This window comes from Haliaeetus leucocephalus, unplaced genomic scaffold (assembly GCF_000737465.1).
Source record: "Haliaeetus leucocephalus isolate CR32 unplaced genomic scaffold, Haliaeetus_leucocephalus-4.0 Scaffold555, whole genome shotgun sequence".
Lineage (NCBI taxonomy): Eukaryota > Metazoa > Chordata > Aves > Accipitriformes > Accipitridae > Haliaeetus > Haliaeetus leucocephalus.
The window spans coordinates 19,125,834-19,140,795 of NW_010972991.1; the positions used below are offsets into that span (position 1 = coordinate 19,125,834).

The 14,962-nt window shown below is 43.1% G+C and overlaps 1 protein-coding gene across 1 annotated transcript in view; it reads right to left on the bottom strand.

Annotated features, from left to right (window-relative positions):
• LAPTM4B (lysosomal protein transmembrane 4 beta) overlaps window positions 1-14,952 on the bottom strand; it is a 61,054-nt gene extending 46,102 nt beyond the window's left edge. Inside the window, exon 1 of the mRNA XM_010577069.1 lies at window positions 14,807-14,952. Coding sequence (XP_010575371.1) covers window positions 14,807-14,902 — 96 coding nt within the window. The 5' untranslated portion in view covers window positions 14,903-14,952. The remainder of the gene's footprint in view (window positions 1-14,806) is intronic.
• Between the last annotated feature and the right edge of the window lie 10 nt (window positions 14,953-14,962).

The window sequence follows — 14,962 nt, forward strand, 5'->3', positions numbered from 1 at the left end:
GGTTTTGATCAACTATGGCAGAATTCAGACAATAGAGAACAATTCCGTACCAGCAAGCATAGAGCATCACATTTGTGACAAACTGCAGAAGAACAAGAGGAGAAATAACTGAGTAGGTAACAGTTCCTCAGAAAGGAGTCTGGGTATGACAGTGAATAAACTGAACGTGTCTCAGTGCCATCCCATGAGCTCATCTTTGCAGCTACATGGTGGTGGGCAGTACTGCAGAAACTCAGGTATTAGATGCACAAGTCATCCTCCCACTCGTCCTCCACAGGGCCTCTGCAGAAAGGGTCCAGTTCAAAGTCCTTCTAAAATGTACCAAGAAAACCCTGGGGAGGATCCTGCAACAGAACAGAGCGTGATCAGACAGCTGGAAAGAGTGACTGACAGGGAAAAAAACTGGGGTTGCTTAGCAAGGAGAAGGAGGAGGGAGATGCTCTTAGTCTTTTATGTGCACAAAGGCAAGGAAAAGAAGGAGGCAATAGACTTTTCTCCAGATCCTCTGGGAGATAAGTAAAGTAACAGATTTAAATTACAGTAAAAGGAAATTTTGGTTAGGCAGCTTGCTGAACAGTAAGAACAATCAGACAGCAGAAGAGATTGTCTGGAGAAAGTTAGAGGTCTTCTTTACAGCATTTTTTCATAGAACAGTTAAATAGCTTTGTGTTGGGAATGCTGTAGCCATAGATGGTCTTGTCTTGACTTTGAAGACAGATCAGATGACTGTCAAGATTCAAAACGCTATTAAATTTTAACATTATGTATAACTTTATATTGCAATCCAGTTCTTGCTTTATACTCCTTTGTGGAAAGCTAGAGGACATATGCCAGTAATAAATATGTTATTTAAGGAGAGTACTCAAAATAACCAAGCAATCAGAAACTATAAATGTATATAGCGTTGCTATTTTAGAGGCCCACAAATTTAATCTTTTGTACAGATATAGCCAGGAAGATTCATAAAATACTGACCTAGGCACTTTACTTTCTCTGTATACATACGTCCAGATTCAGATTACATGTTTGTCAGCATTGCCTCTAAGTCTCCGTATAAGACGCATTGTGTTTGCCTGATCTGAAGTCTGCTGTGGTCAGTAGGAATCTCTCTAATGCTCTTTAGTGCATCACTTTTCTGTTTTATCAAGTCATTCCTTTAAGATCCTCAGTGATGTCTGAGCACCTTCCAACTGTGCTGTCAGCAGTGCAAGTGAAATACACCATGTATTTATTTGCTCACCTTCTTTCTCTGAGAAAAAAAAGTGTGCACAGTTGGGCGTATTGTATTTGTTAGGGTTTTTCTTTTGTTTTGAAAGTGATGCGACCATTGAATTTTGAAAAATGCTTTAATGCATAAATTTAATGTGCCTAAAAACTTACTGATGTAGCATCTTCCAAGGACACATAATCAAGGACAAGAGCATAAAGTGATTCCCTGTTGATATATGCAGCTGGTATGAGAGTTGAAGTCTCTGTTCTAGGAAAAACAAAGGAGATTTTTCTGCTCTCTCAATAGGGCTAAGATTTCCTTCAAGACGTTTTTCATTCCTTCAGCAACAGATAATGTAACTACTAACTAACAATGCTTAGAAAGCATTGTCATTATGCAAAGTTTCAGTAAGCAGCTAAGCCCTATACCTTCCCAATGAGATATGTCTTCCTCCTTTTATGGATAGAGAAACAGAAACATGCTCATGAACATGCAACGGGGTGGTGTTCAGCAGTAAGAATAAAATGCAAGATTTTGCACTATCAAGTCAGAACTGTGACCACTGGGTCCTGCTGCTGGTTACAGCCTTAGTGCCACCCAGAGTTAGAGGAGAGGAGCCCCGGGGCCACTAACAGGCCTTACTGGCCCTGCCCAGCCCCACCTTGGGCCTCCCCACACCCCTGCCCATGGCCCAGGACCCCATTTCCAGTTTAGCCTGGGCTCATCAGTGCCTGCCCCAGTGGCACCACAGGAGTGCTGGTCTCCAGCCAGGCTTCCTGGATGGACCCCTTAAATGCATGTTGTAGCTTGTCTCCAGCTGTCCCGCCAGTCTCATCCCCTTTTGCTCCTGGATGGGATGGCCCCTGGCCAGGACTCATCACCTGCCATGTTGGGGCTGTTGATGGACCCCATTATCAGCGCCCAGTTCTGCACCTGGGCTCAGCCCCTACAGGATGGTGCCCAGACTGCCCTAACGAGAGACTGGACAAAGATCCCACAGAAAGTCCTAGAAATGCCCAACTGTCCCCTTATCCTGATACAGAAATAAAATAATAATTAAAAAAATCCCCAAATGTTGCTTCCCTGGCAACCAGATGGAGTACATCCAACTTCTCATCTGTGTAGAGGAGGAAAATAACCCCACTTTGTAGAGACCCCAGAATGTATAATGAAAAGGGCAAAACAGGAAATATTATGGAGGAGATAGCTAGTCCAAATACTAGAGCATTACTTGGATTTCCTGCTCTGGGCTTACAAAACACAATTTCGGATTTGAGTAGAAGATATTTTGAACAGCAGCTACTGTGTGAGAGAAGGTGCATGCAGGCATGAGGGAGAAAGGCAGCACGTGCTGAGACTAGGACTGGCACCGCCAGCCACTGCTGCTGCTTCCATCTGTACTGTGATAAAGAACCAGCAGCCTATGGAACATGCAGTGTCTATGATGCAAGGAAACCACCTCATGTCTTCCACAGACAGTATCCAGCCTTCAGAAACTATATAATACCCCAAAATTTCAGACCTCTGCCACTAATGAGTGACTTGCCTTCTTTTGCTCATCATTTGTTCCAGAGATCAGCAGTGAACTGCGGTGACCCGTGGAGATAAATTGCAGGGGAGAGAAGGTGTCAGGAGCCACTGCATCAACAGGTGATGAGAAAATGAGTACTGCAGTAATTTCAGACCCTTCACAGAAGTGCAGCTGCATGGTATCTATCCCAGCTTATCTAAAATAAAATTAGTTCCAGTAGCTCCTAAGAACATGCCATTAACACAGATCTTTTGCCAATTCCTAACTTGAGCAGACAGAGAAATGCTTAAGCCAGCAACTTACACAGATGTCCACAAATACTAAAACAATTGTCAGGAGTTACAATGGCTTAATTTTTCCTTGCCTTCCTCCTGCTTACAGTGAAGAGTTGAAATACAATTGCTTTGATAAAGGAGTTTAGAAGAGGAAATATTAAGCTTACTTTAACATGACACACTGCATTAAAAATACACCAGTGTTTCTATTGAAGTCCACAGGGTCCCCTCTACAAATATTCTACTACAGTTCTCCCTAATGTGGTGAAGAGAGATCCTTTTACTTACAGGAAAAGGTGAGGCAAACCCCCTAGCTTTATTTATATTGAGGATTCAGTTTATAACTGACTCCGTGCATGTAATGGTCTGGATGCTGTCTGTGCAGTGAAAGATGTATGTACACCTTTAATTCTGTGTCTGTTCTTGGCCTCACTGAACTCAAGAGAGATCTACTTAAGCACACTCCTTAAATCTCTGCATTGGTGGAGAACTAACTCACTGCCTGTGCTCCCTGTCCAGGGCCCTTTATGGTTCCAGAGAGTTGGTTAAATGACAGTGAACACCCCAGGAAGACATAGGTATAAAACCTCAATACTTTTAGATAAGGGGAGAAAAACAGAAAACTGCAAAGATGAACTCTGTTTTTATGATATAGAAAATAATGAAGAAATAGATTTAATGAAAATACAGTCATTCTGGGTTAACCCCCCAACTTTCTGTAATCTGTATTAGTGAATTATAATACCGTGATTGATATGGGCAGCTAGTTACCAAAAACATCGCTATAGTTTACTCTGTAGTCCCATAACCTGGCAGAGTATGAGCTACCAGATGAAAGAGGAGATGATGTTTCTGAACAAAAATCGCTGTGACTGAGCAGCAAATAACAGCAGATTTCTCTGAGGACTTTGAATGGTGAGCCATCTCAGGGTGTTGCTGACCAAGGCTCCTACACCTTGGCCAGGTTTTGAACTGGCACACAAAATACTAGCTTATTTTTAATACCCCACAAAACTGGCAGGGTTGGGTTTGTTGCACTCTACAGAGATACTATTGAAGCCAAGTCACCAAGGACATTAATTTTACTAGTAAGAAATGCTAAATGTTTGTAAGAAAACTGAAGAAAGCCTCAAGCATACCCCTCATACCGTCTATCTCTCTTCAAAAAACTCAAGGTAAGTTTATGACTCTAGGTGCTTGTTCTTTATAGAAACTAACCCCCAGTTTTTGCTCCTTGAAACTAAACTAACAACAGCAGAATATTTTATAGTACTTGGATATTGGAAGTCAGTATTACTATTAGAAAAAGTAAGAATGTATGGAAAATATACAGTTAAGCTAAGTCAACATCCTTAATTCTCCCCATCTACCTTTGCCTTCCCACTTGGCATGTTCTTTGCATTTTTTTTGCTTTTTTCTTTTAGTGTAGAAGATATTAATAAAAGCAAGAACACTTGTTTATTAAGAGGACACAAGAACCCTACAAAAGGAAAAAAAGTTTGGGATTTCACTCTATAGTTCAGGGTAGATTTGCACTATCTGGGGTGCCTGTCCCAAACTTCTTTGTTAGCACTGATGATGAGTTAAGGTTTATGATCTATTGCCCTGTATAGGCAGATTTTTCTGTCTGTTCTCTCTCTCTCCCTGTTAGGCAAAGTGTATTTTTTTTCTGAATTCTGATTAAAGAGGAAACAAGGAGGCAATTTTAGCAATAAAGGTTTTACAGCTGTCTGACTGCTGCAGAGAGCAGGCAAACAACGAGGTATCCCCCTGTGTGCCCAAGTTTCTTTACAGATCTCATGGCAAAGAGTCAGTCATCTTCCCCCCCCCCAGGGCACGTAGGACCCCGGAGCTACATCTGAGCACACCTCAGTCAGTGGCTTGAACTCCTTAGGAGAGGAGGAGCGGGAGAATCCTGGCTGTCAAAGTAGATCTCTCTCTCTTTTTTCTGCTGTGTAAGCCTTCCGCCTCATGCTAATGAAAATGTTTCAACTCTCCAGTGCTGGGGGACAAGCTGCAGATGTGTTAGTGATACACAGATTAATGAATGGTCCAAGGAAGGAAACCCAGCCACACTTAGTTATCTTTTCACCCAATGAAACTTAACAGTCTGAAGGGAAACAGACTATCATGGCCACATAAATTTGGCTTAAAAGGGAATCCTTCAACCCTTTCACCAGCGAAACTCATTATCAGACATTATTACTGAAGCCAAAAGGTTGGAGGAATACAGAAAAGGATGAGCTGTTTATTCAGGAAATGCAAGTACTTAGTCATATTACAAAGCATCTTAAAACCAGAATATAAGTCTTCCTGCTTCAGGTTATTGCCCAACCTTAAAATAATAGGAGAATAAAAGAAAATGTTATTCCTGCAGAAGCCGTTCTTTCTTACTTCCCTGTGTGTTTTCTCAAAGCATATGTTTCTGGCTGCTACCTGAAATACTGCACTGGAATAGGGAGACCATTAGTGAGATCAGAAGTAGCAATTAACTTTTTATGTTCTTTAATCTGGAGAAGACAGAGTAGAGTCTGCAAATCTTGTTGCTTATTTTTCCATATTACTCATGAGAAGTCAAAGAATGAGCCAGGCAGGCTCAGACTAGCATATTACAAAGTGCATATTATAGAGAGCATATAATAGAAAGCTGTGTAAAATATTTTAATCAGACTTTATAAGTAATTTCAACTTTGATTATTATAATGACACTAAGCATTGAACTTTAAAGGCTGTGCTGATTAAATTGATATAGGAAGTCCAGCATAATTTATCAGCACTATTCTGTACCAATGACTCAACTACTGCCTACTGTCAGCCTTTTAACAGTACTAAAACCCAAACCACAAGAGGTCTGTTATTAATGAAATATGGTAATGGCTAAATTTATTTAAAAAAAAATAATCAGATAGACAGGCTGTGCAGAATGCACACTGGAGGTTTCTTCCTCCCTAGAGATAGAGTTTCATTTGTTACACACTTAATCTTAGTCCTTTCATGGTTTAAGGAAATAGGATATTTGTATGCAAGTTTATCAGTGGATTCATTGCTACTTTTACACTATATTTAAAGAAAGTTGCACCTGTATCTGAGGAAAGTCCCGAAAATGATTGCTGAGGTCTTCTGCCCAGCCCTGGAGAAATATAATCATACACCCATGTTCAAGTTATAATGTTGCCAGACCAACTCACAATTTCTACTAAAGCACATCTTGGTTCAGGATGCTATGGAGGGCTAGCAAAGAATTGGTATGCATTAAAACCTTATAGAAAATGAGTTGTTCAACTGGCCAGTTGGGATTTGTTTGGTTTCTGCATTCGTCCTTGGCTTCCAAAAATGGATTTTTGAGTCTTGCAGGTGACTGTGAAAGGTTGAGGGCAGACTTGCTGAAGGGTCAATGTTGATGTGAGTTGTGGCAGCTCCCTTGGGTCTGAACCTTAGTGTGGACTCGTCACAGAGGATGGGCCAGTCAATGCAGCTGTAACTGAGCACCTGGGCTGGATTGCCCAAGGCAGCTCGTGTGTCTTAACCACACCAGCCCACAACTAGCTCTAGCCTCTTCAGACTCACCTCTAGCCTCTTCGGACACATGTTTCTGCACTGGTGAGAGGAGTGTGCCCCAACTTTTGACAGCAAGCCACATATGCCCACTTTATTAAAAAAAAAGCACACCAAAACACACTAAAACTTTGATCAATTATTCTTATGTAGTCACCACAGGCAATATCCACAGAAGCCATGCAAGGGACCAGGGCTGTCAGCAGCAAACTGCATCCTTGCATCACCCTGCAACCCAAGGCAGGGAATTAGTTATGTAAGGAGGAAGCGGGCACACCACGAAGGATGGTACAGTACAGATAATTACTGAAATAGTAAACAACATGATCACACGTATCCAATCTGTCCAGGCACAGCTGTTTCACAGTTGGGAAATGCACCTCTGCAAGGTGAAAATCTCCCACAAACCTGTGTTTCTGCCAAAAGCATTTGTCCCGTCTGTTTTAAGTAGCTTAATATATCTCCTGACAGAAGAAGACCTTGCTCAGCACAAGCAAGCAATGAAATGAAAAACAGCAACAGCACTTTAAAAAGCTCTTCTAAGGCAGAGGACTAGGATGACAGTAGTCAGAGCTGACTGCAGACATCCGAAAGAGAGCAGACCCACAGGAGGTCCAGGAGCAGTGCGCTAGGCTCACGTCCACATTATTTCTTCAGTGATGCCTTCCTGGCAGATTCACTGCCACAGATTGACCAGGAACACTCTCTGCACCTTCAGCAATGAGTGTGGTTTTTCTTTTCCTATCCTGTTGTTTGGAGATTTGGGGCTTTAAACCTCCAGCCCAGCTGCAGAACAGCCCAGAAACTCCTGTGCAGATTTTCAAGCCATGGACACTTTAAACTTCCAGAGTTTTACAGTCAAAGTATGAGCCTCACAGTAAAACCAGAGAAAAAGAAAGCAATCAAGGAAATTAACTCCTGGCTATTTTGCAACATCCGTTCCATATGTCCAGGAATATATAAGACTAATTGCATTTTCACTGACGTCAGCCTAATCAACGATCAGTTTACTAAGCTTAATGTGTTCTCTTCTGGCTCACTAGGAGATACATATTAACCTTCAACAGCACTTCTAAACATATTTTACTTGATTAATGTAATACCTCCTCTCCTTTCCATAAATACATTCATGATTTTTGTATAAAAAATGAATGTAATTATAGCATACTGAACTCTTAATGGGTTTCTTTTCTTTAACAAGCATTTATGTAAACTTTGCTCCTCTTACAACCAACCATCTGTTTTTTCATTGGAGGGAGACAACTGTTCCTTGTGATGCCAGAAAATTTATTATCCAATTGAAGGCCTTACTAAGAAAAAGGGACATTTTACAAAGGTTTGCTTTTTCTGAATTGATAACTCTGTTGATTAGAAGAGACAATTGTGTCATTATCCTGGGCAACTGATGCAGATTATCAGCTATCATTGCAATAATTCATATACTCTGTGAAAAATCCTAGTGTGGTATTTTGGGCTATATGAAAAATTGCCTATGTAAGGGGATTAGAGCTTAAAGATGTTTTAAGAAATCCTTCTGTTGTGTTACTGACTAATAAACAGTTCAGTAAACACATGGACTGTCCAAAAGATGCTTACAAGAAATTTTATCCCTCTGATGACTTAAAAAGTTTTTTAAAAAAAAAAACATTAATAAACACACTGATGTATGACAGAGACTGGGGAGCACTGACAAAATGCTGTTTCTGCTGCTCTCTGCAACACAGCAAACACACAAACCTGGCTATTTTCACTTGGAACAGAAAGCACAGGTAACCTGGGATACGGTGTACCGATGTATCCATCCTTTTTCCAGATAATCATTCTGGTCTGTTCATGGATTGATTCTGTCACCCAGAGGTGAGTGATCAGGGTCTTCGTAAGCTGTTTTATTGATTATGCAATCTAAATTTCTCCCATATAAAGTACTTTATTTTGTGATTGAACTGAAGAGGGTCTGAAGCATGAATTGGAGATAGGAGGTGGGATAAGGTCCTGCACTGAAGAAACCGACCTGGATTTGTGCATGGTGGGGAGGAGCTCTTTAAGGAGTTCTCCAGAAGCCATTCTTGAAGCAATCAAACAATTATATTGTTTAACACTGTCTCTCTAGATAAGTTACAATCAGAATGTGGTTATTGACAAGATATATTTTGTTCATGCTAATGATCAGTGCTGGTCTTTATTCTTTGCTCTATCATGTCTAAAATGAATAGATATGTTTTCAGTTTCCTAAGAAAATACTATGCAGGCCCTAAGCAGATATTTGTGTGCAGGATCAGTCATTTATTTCCCGCTGGTCTTGAAGAAGATAATGAAATGGATGCGATCCACTCCAAGAGCAAATACCCTAAACCTCCTCTGACTGCAGTCTCCGTTGGATATTCAACATGTACATCAATCACACAGGGAAGCCTTTGAAAGTAGGATTTATATTTTTCTTTATTCATGATGAATTCCAAGTTTTCTCTCCACTTTCCTCAAGAGCAACCATGTGCCCAGGGAGTCTCCAATGAGTTACTTGGGAATGTTACTAGTTTTTTTCAAGATCTCAGCTTTCATTTTATGAAAGGAAGTACAGTCAATAAAAAAAATAATGATAATTTTATAGACATGGCACTTGGGACATAAATATTTAGTCACTGCAGCCATTCCCACTACAAGAATCAGGAATCTCAAGTAATTTCAGATTATATCATGACCCCTTCACCTGCCAGTGGAGAAATGTCACCTGCTGCTGCCACTACATCTCCTACCAGGGGATGGGAGTTAGCCATGTCATTGGCACCACACAGCTCTTCCCCCTGAATACACTGCCCAGGTCGGGGCCATGGAGGGGCAATCACCTGGTGAACCCACAACGAGCCCCATTCTGCAAGACTTCTTTCCCCAGTGCCACCAGTATTGGATTGTTAGTGGAGGTGGTAAAAGCAGCGTTGCCTGCAGGATTACCTGACCCAACGTCCCAGCTATATGACACCGGCATGACATGGGAAGTGATGTCCCTAGCTGGTATGAAGGAGCAGAGCCTTCAGTGAGCTGGCTGGTATACTATGACCATTCATATGGAGATAAAGCTGGAGATCCTTTATACTTAGCCCATTTCATTCCATATAAAGGCAAAGAAAGCTAATTTTTTAGGCAAAACACAGGGCCTCATACTTGCATTCATGCAAATTCCCACAACCTGGCACTGGATAACAAAGTTTCCAACTCCCTGTAACATCAGGCTTTCTAATGGTGCGCTTTGCCCCTTTTCACAATGTCAGATCTTTTTCAGTTTTCAAAATCTCCTGATTCTCACAGGTTCATTTTCCCTGAAAGGGTGTTTCCACCCTGTTCAGGAGATCCCTGCTTACAACTCCTTGCTGATGTGAGCACTCTCAGACAGCATAAAGGTTGCAGGAGTAAGGACAGAGCAGCTTGGAAGGACACCGGCATAGGTATATTTTGTTTATATGAGTAGCCAGTGCTGATCTCAACCCCCTGCCAAGTAAGCCAAGATTTCAGTAATCTTCTAAGTGGTATTTAAGCACATTGCCATACATACTGTTTGCACGGGACTTGAAAAAGACAGGGAAATAAGTGCGGCCCAGTTGCAAAATATATACCTTGATTCTCTTTTTGACATCAGGTCAAGTGCACTCTACTGATCTCAGCAGGGTGTTCAACCTGTCAATCAATGAGGCCATAGCAAGCAGTGCTGTTCTTTTGCTTTACAATATAAAGAGGCCACTTTTTCACCCATTAGGACTCAATCCTTTTATTAAAAAACGACTGGGATGCAGGCAGAAATTATGCACGCTTTCAACTATATATCCAGAAAAATCCAGAACCGAAATGTCACGAACTAGCAATTCACTCTGAGCTTTCCACAAAGAGCAGCTCGAACGCTGAAGCCACCGGGGCTAAAAACTTCGGCTCGCTCTATTCACCTTCTTACCGCGCGTCCTTCCGAGGGAGCCACACAACTCCATAACCCGCCGTTATAAAAGCTTCTCAGCCTTCCATTAGTTCTTAATTTCCGCCCCTCTCTGCCGGGGCCCTGGGGGGCTGAGCCGCGGACAGCTCCGCCGGGGCTGGACAGCTCCCGCCGCGCCCCCGGGGCCGCCAGCGGCTCCCGGGGCTCCCGGGGCTCCCGGGGGGCGGCGGGGAGCAGCAGCCCGTGGCCGGGACACTGCTGCAGCCAGGCGGGTAGCAGGCGGCGCTGGCCACACCGAGCTCAAAAACGAGAGCTCCTGCTTCTAATGTGGGGGTTTTTTTGTTGTTTGGTTTTGGTTTTGTTTTTTTTTTGGGGGGGGGGGGGTGTTGGTTTGTGGTTTTTTTTCCTGAACTGATGCCTTAAAGTTTCATCTTGTCCCCTCCCAAGTCAATGGGAAATAATTCCCTTTGTCCCAGATGGTGCCATTGGAGCCTCGGGGTGCGCATAAACCCCACTGCCATGTGCCGGGAGAGTGGAAAATCCTTCCGTGACACTGTCAGCACATCTGACGTTGTTGCTTCTCTGTATTTTAGATAAAGAAAGTGGAGTCCATTTACTCAGGAAGAAGACGTGCTGTGTTTATAAATGCTGTTACCGATGGGGATGTTATTCTGACTCACTGGTACCGACTGGGTCACTTGGAACTGACAAAAATGCTGGCTTTCCCCTGGACTCTGGCACCTGGGGGAGATCAGAACTGAAGCTGGCTCATTTCAGCAGTGTCACTGCCTTGAACAGCATGCTGATACAACTGCTGGAACAAAACTAAGCTGCTGGAAGTGACTTCCTCATTTTCCTTATTTTGTTCTTTTTTTTTCCCAAAATGTGACACTTGTAAGACTTTTGTGCCCCCAAATGCCTCTGCGTTATTACTTGTGACCTCTGATTTCATGTTATAATACAGAAAAGTGTGAAGTCCATGCCAGTGGGATAAAAGATCAATAACCAGCTGAACCAAACTGGTCCTCAGGTTTTGCAATAAATATTAGCACCCAGCCAGTCATATTGCTGCCATTGTAATCTTCAGCATAAAGTTTGTATTCAGCACTGCAGCACCCCCTCTTAAGCTTTTCTCCCCAAGGCAGCACACTAGTTCCTGAAGAGCAGGCTGTTCCACAACCTGATTAGATATTCTTTTCAGGAAATTTCCTCTGGCTGCTCCACCCATTACAAGTTACTTTTTACGTTGAAGTACCTCAGTGCTCTGTGATCATATGTATATTTTATTATGTATGCTATATTGCAGCATCATGCAATGCTGTATTAGGTTATATTATTCTAGATGCAGTGCCTATGGCTCTACCAGGAAGAAACTAGTGAAACACAATAGCTGTAGAAACATTAGCATTCTGAGATCCATTATGTTCTAAAATAGAGCAAAGTTAAATATTTATTTCCCAGCTATTGATACTTTATGAGACCACTGTAAGTGTCCTCAGCTGCTGGGCATGTGTTGGAAATGCACACAGCGTTCCTCCCCCTTACCTACATGGAAAGTGCTCTCATCGTGCAGCCCTCATGACTCCCTGTGCCCTCAGCTCCCCACTCTCTCCACTCTTTGTAGCATCCCAAACATCCGATTAAAACATTAAAACTAAAGAGCTGCAACATCATCCCAGAGAAATGCACTATTTTTTTCCACATTTACTCAGATATGAAACTCTGCCTCCTGAAATTATACTAATTCAAAACCGGTTGAACATGCAAAAATGTTATTTTAAAAGCCTGCCAAAACTTTTTAAGCTACTATGCTTCCCTCCTTCAGAAGCCTCTACTACTGAATCATTGTATTCATAGTCACAGAACTAATAAAACTTACACTTCACAGGTAGCGAGATACGAAGAAGCAACAGGAAAACTATTCATTCTCTAGGGGCATGTTTTTCCTTCAAATAATTTCCTGTAAAGCATAATGGCAAACAGTTTACAGAATACATGTTGGTGTGGAGAAAAATCAAAGGGTTTTTTGTTTGAACTTTATTTGAGGTAATGCTCATAGCTCACATGTGGTGAGCTATGCAACCACCCAAACTGCATGCAGAGAAAAAGTTTGCCACCAGGACAGTATCTGTTTTTACGTAAACCATCAATAGCACATGGTAACAAATCATAATTGTTCTTCTGAGATAAAACAGTATTTTTGTATATGACTTCGTAAACCAGAGCTTTCAACCAGGGTAGCTATTTACTCAACAAGCTACCCCTCCCTTACTTATTGCTTCCTAACTTTGTAAGCTAGCAAAAGGTTTAGTGTTTATTATCAACATGCATCTAAATTTCTATTCTTAATAGTTAACCTTAAAAATCTAAATATTTGCAATAGAGGAAAAAGCACAGAAAGAAATGTGCACTTTGACATGTTATGACGTATTGCCAGTTTGAAGTTATGCAGAAATCTGCCCTGAAAAATTTATGAAATCAAAAGAAGTACAAAGAGGTGTAAATCAGGAAATACCTGCTAGTTAGAAAAGAAAATTTGAAAACAGATTTTTCAGAAAAATACTATGTGGAATTGGGGCACTGGTATTTAAATGTTAGTAACACAATAGGAAATGAAGTCTAAAAAGCTGTCAGGCTTTTCTTTGTAGCTAAGGCCAGCTGATGCACTTACTTCCCTCTTCCTCAAATATCTTTAGGTCCACTGAACAGCTAAAATATCTGTATCTCTGTCTTTGTGCAGCCAATGTGAAAAGGCTTCATTCAGCTAAAGGCAAAAAGAAATAAGCATCCTGGAAGAAACGTTCAAAAGCTTTCAGGTCATACGAAAACTTATTGAAACTTCATTGCAGCCAGGCAAAGAGGGGCATCTTTTTCAATACTGTCAGTATTCCAGATACCGCAGACTGTGGATATTGCATTTAACTATATTTTATTAAACCAGGAACAAGAAACAGTTGAACTAATGCGCCATTTTCTCAGAGGTGAAATATGTATTTTATAGGATCCAGAGAATTTTGTATGATTTCTAGGACATAAATGTCAACCTAGCCTTTTTATTACGCTGATTGAATTTATTTAATGAGCTGTCCTACAATGGAGGCCAGCCCTGCATTTTTCACTTGCTTCTGAAGGGAATTTCAGCAGTTAGCAAATAAGCCTGGGTCTAATCTGCTTCCGTCTGCAGTCATTTGAAAAATGATGCTTGGCAAACAGTTCTGCCTGGCCTTGGCATCAGACGGAGACTGATTTCTCACACCAAGGGATGGGGAAGACTGAGCAGGCTGAGAAGTGCATCTACATAACCCAAAGTGACGAACCAGCTCTTTTTATTCTTGTGACATGTTTGCAAACCCTGTGACTATGGCAGGGCCGGCTCTGGGAAAGCTGCTTTTCCTGCATTGCTACCCAAGGGATTGAGAAAAGATTGGCAAAGACAGGAGAGGAACCGAGGGCTTAACGCGCCTCCTCCTCACCGAGTCTTTCCCCTGGCTGAAGAACCGGGTGTTGAACAACGTCTGGGTCTGATGATAACCCATTAAAGCTGTGCCTCGAGGGTCAATTCCTCACTCATGTCCTATAACCCTGATGGAGGAAAAAAGTCTTTCTAGTACCCGAGAGCAGCTGCCTGGAAGCTTTCAGCTCTCTGCCAGGCAGCCCAAGATACTACTGACAAACAGTTATCTGGCAAACAAGGAACAGCAGTGACGAGAACACGCGGCTTCTTCACGAGGCAGCGACCAGAGATGACAAAACGAGATTTTTCTGCGCAATGTGATCAGGGTCCGGGCAGCCTCGCTGGAGCTAATGCGCCAGCGGGGCCTCGGTGCTGCAGTCAACCCCGGCCTGAGAAACACCGCTGCGAAGTTTGGGGGGAAACCCCTCACTCCAGGGATCCTCGCTCATCACCTTTTCATCTGCCGAACGCCTTTTTGCTTGAGCCCCTGCTGAGCCTGCCCGTGCTCTGCATCCCCTGCCCCCACTCCCCCGGCCCCAAACACACGCAGGCTTCATTTCCCGATTTAGGCAGAGTCTAAACGCCTCACCGGGGGTAACCCGCGCCTTAGCAGCGGGGAAGCGCCGGACGGAGCTCGCCGAGCATTACGCTGCTAATAATAACATGACTCCTCGGAGGGTTATCTCCAAAAGACGCCTGAGCTGCGAGAGGCAGCCTCAGCTGCTGCTGCGCGCATCCCCCTCCGCGGAGCAGCAGCTGAGGCTGCCCCTGCAGCCGGCGCCGAGCCGCCGGGCCGGGGGGAGACACCCGCGGGTGGGACGCCGGGGACGCGCACACCGGGGGACGGCCGGGGAGCGCTTACCAGGTACCAGATGCCCAGGATGATGGTGCCGGTGCGGACATGGCAGCAGAGGCAGCAGCTGTTGGAGTAGAAGCGCGCCCAGGGCGAGCTCAGCATCTCCGCGGCTCCTCCGGGCTCCGCGCCGCTCCGCGCCTCTGGCCGCGCCGCGCCGCTCCG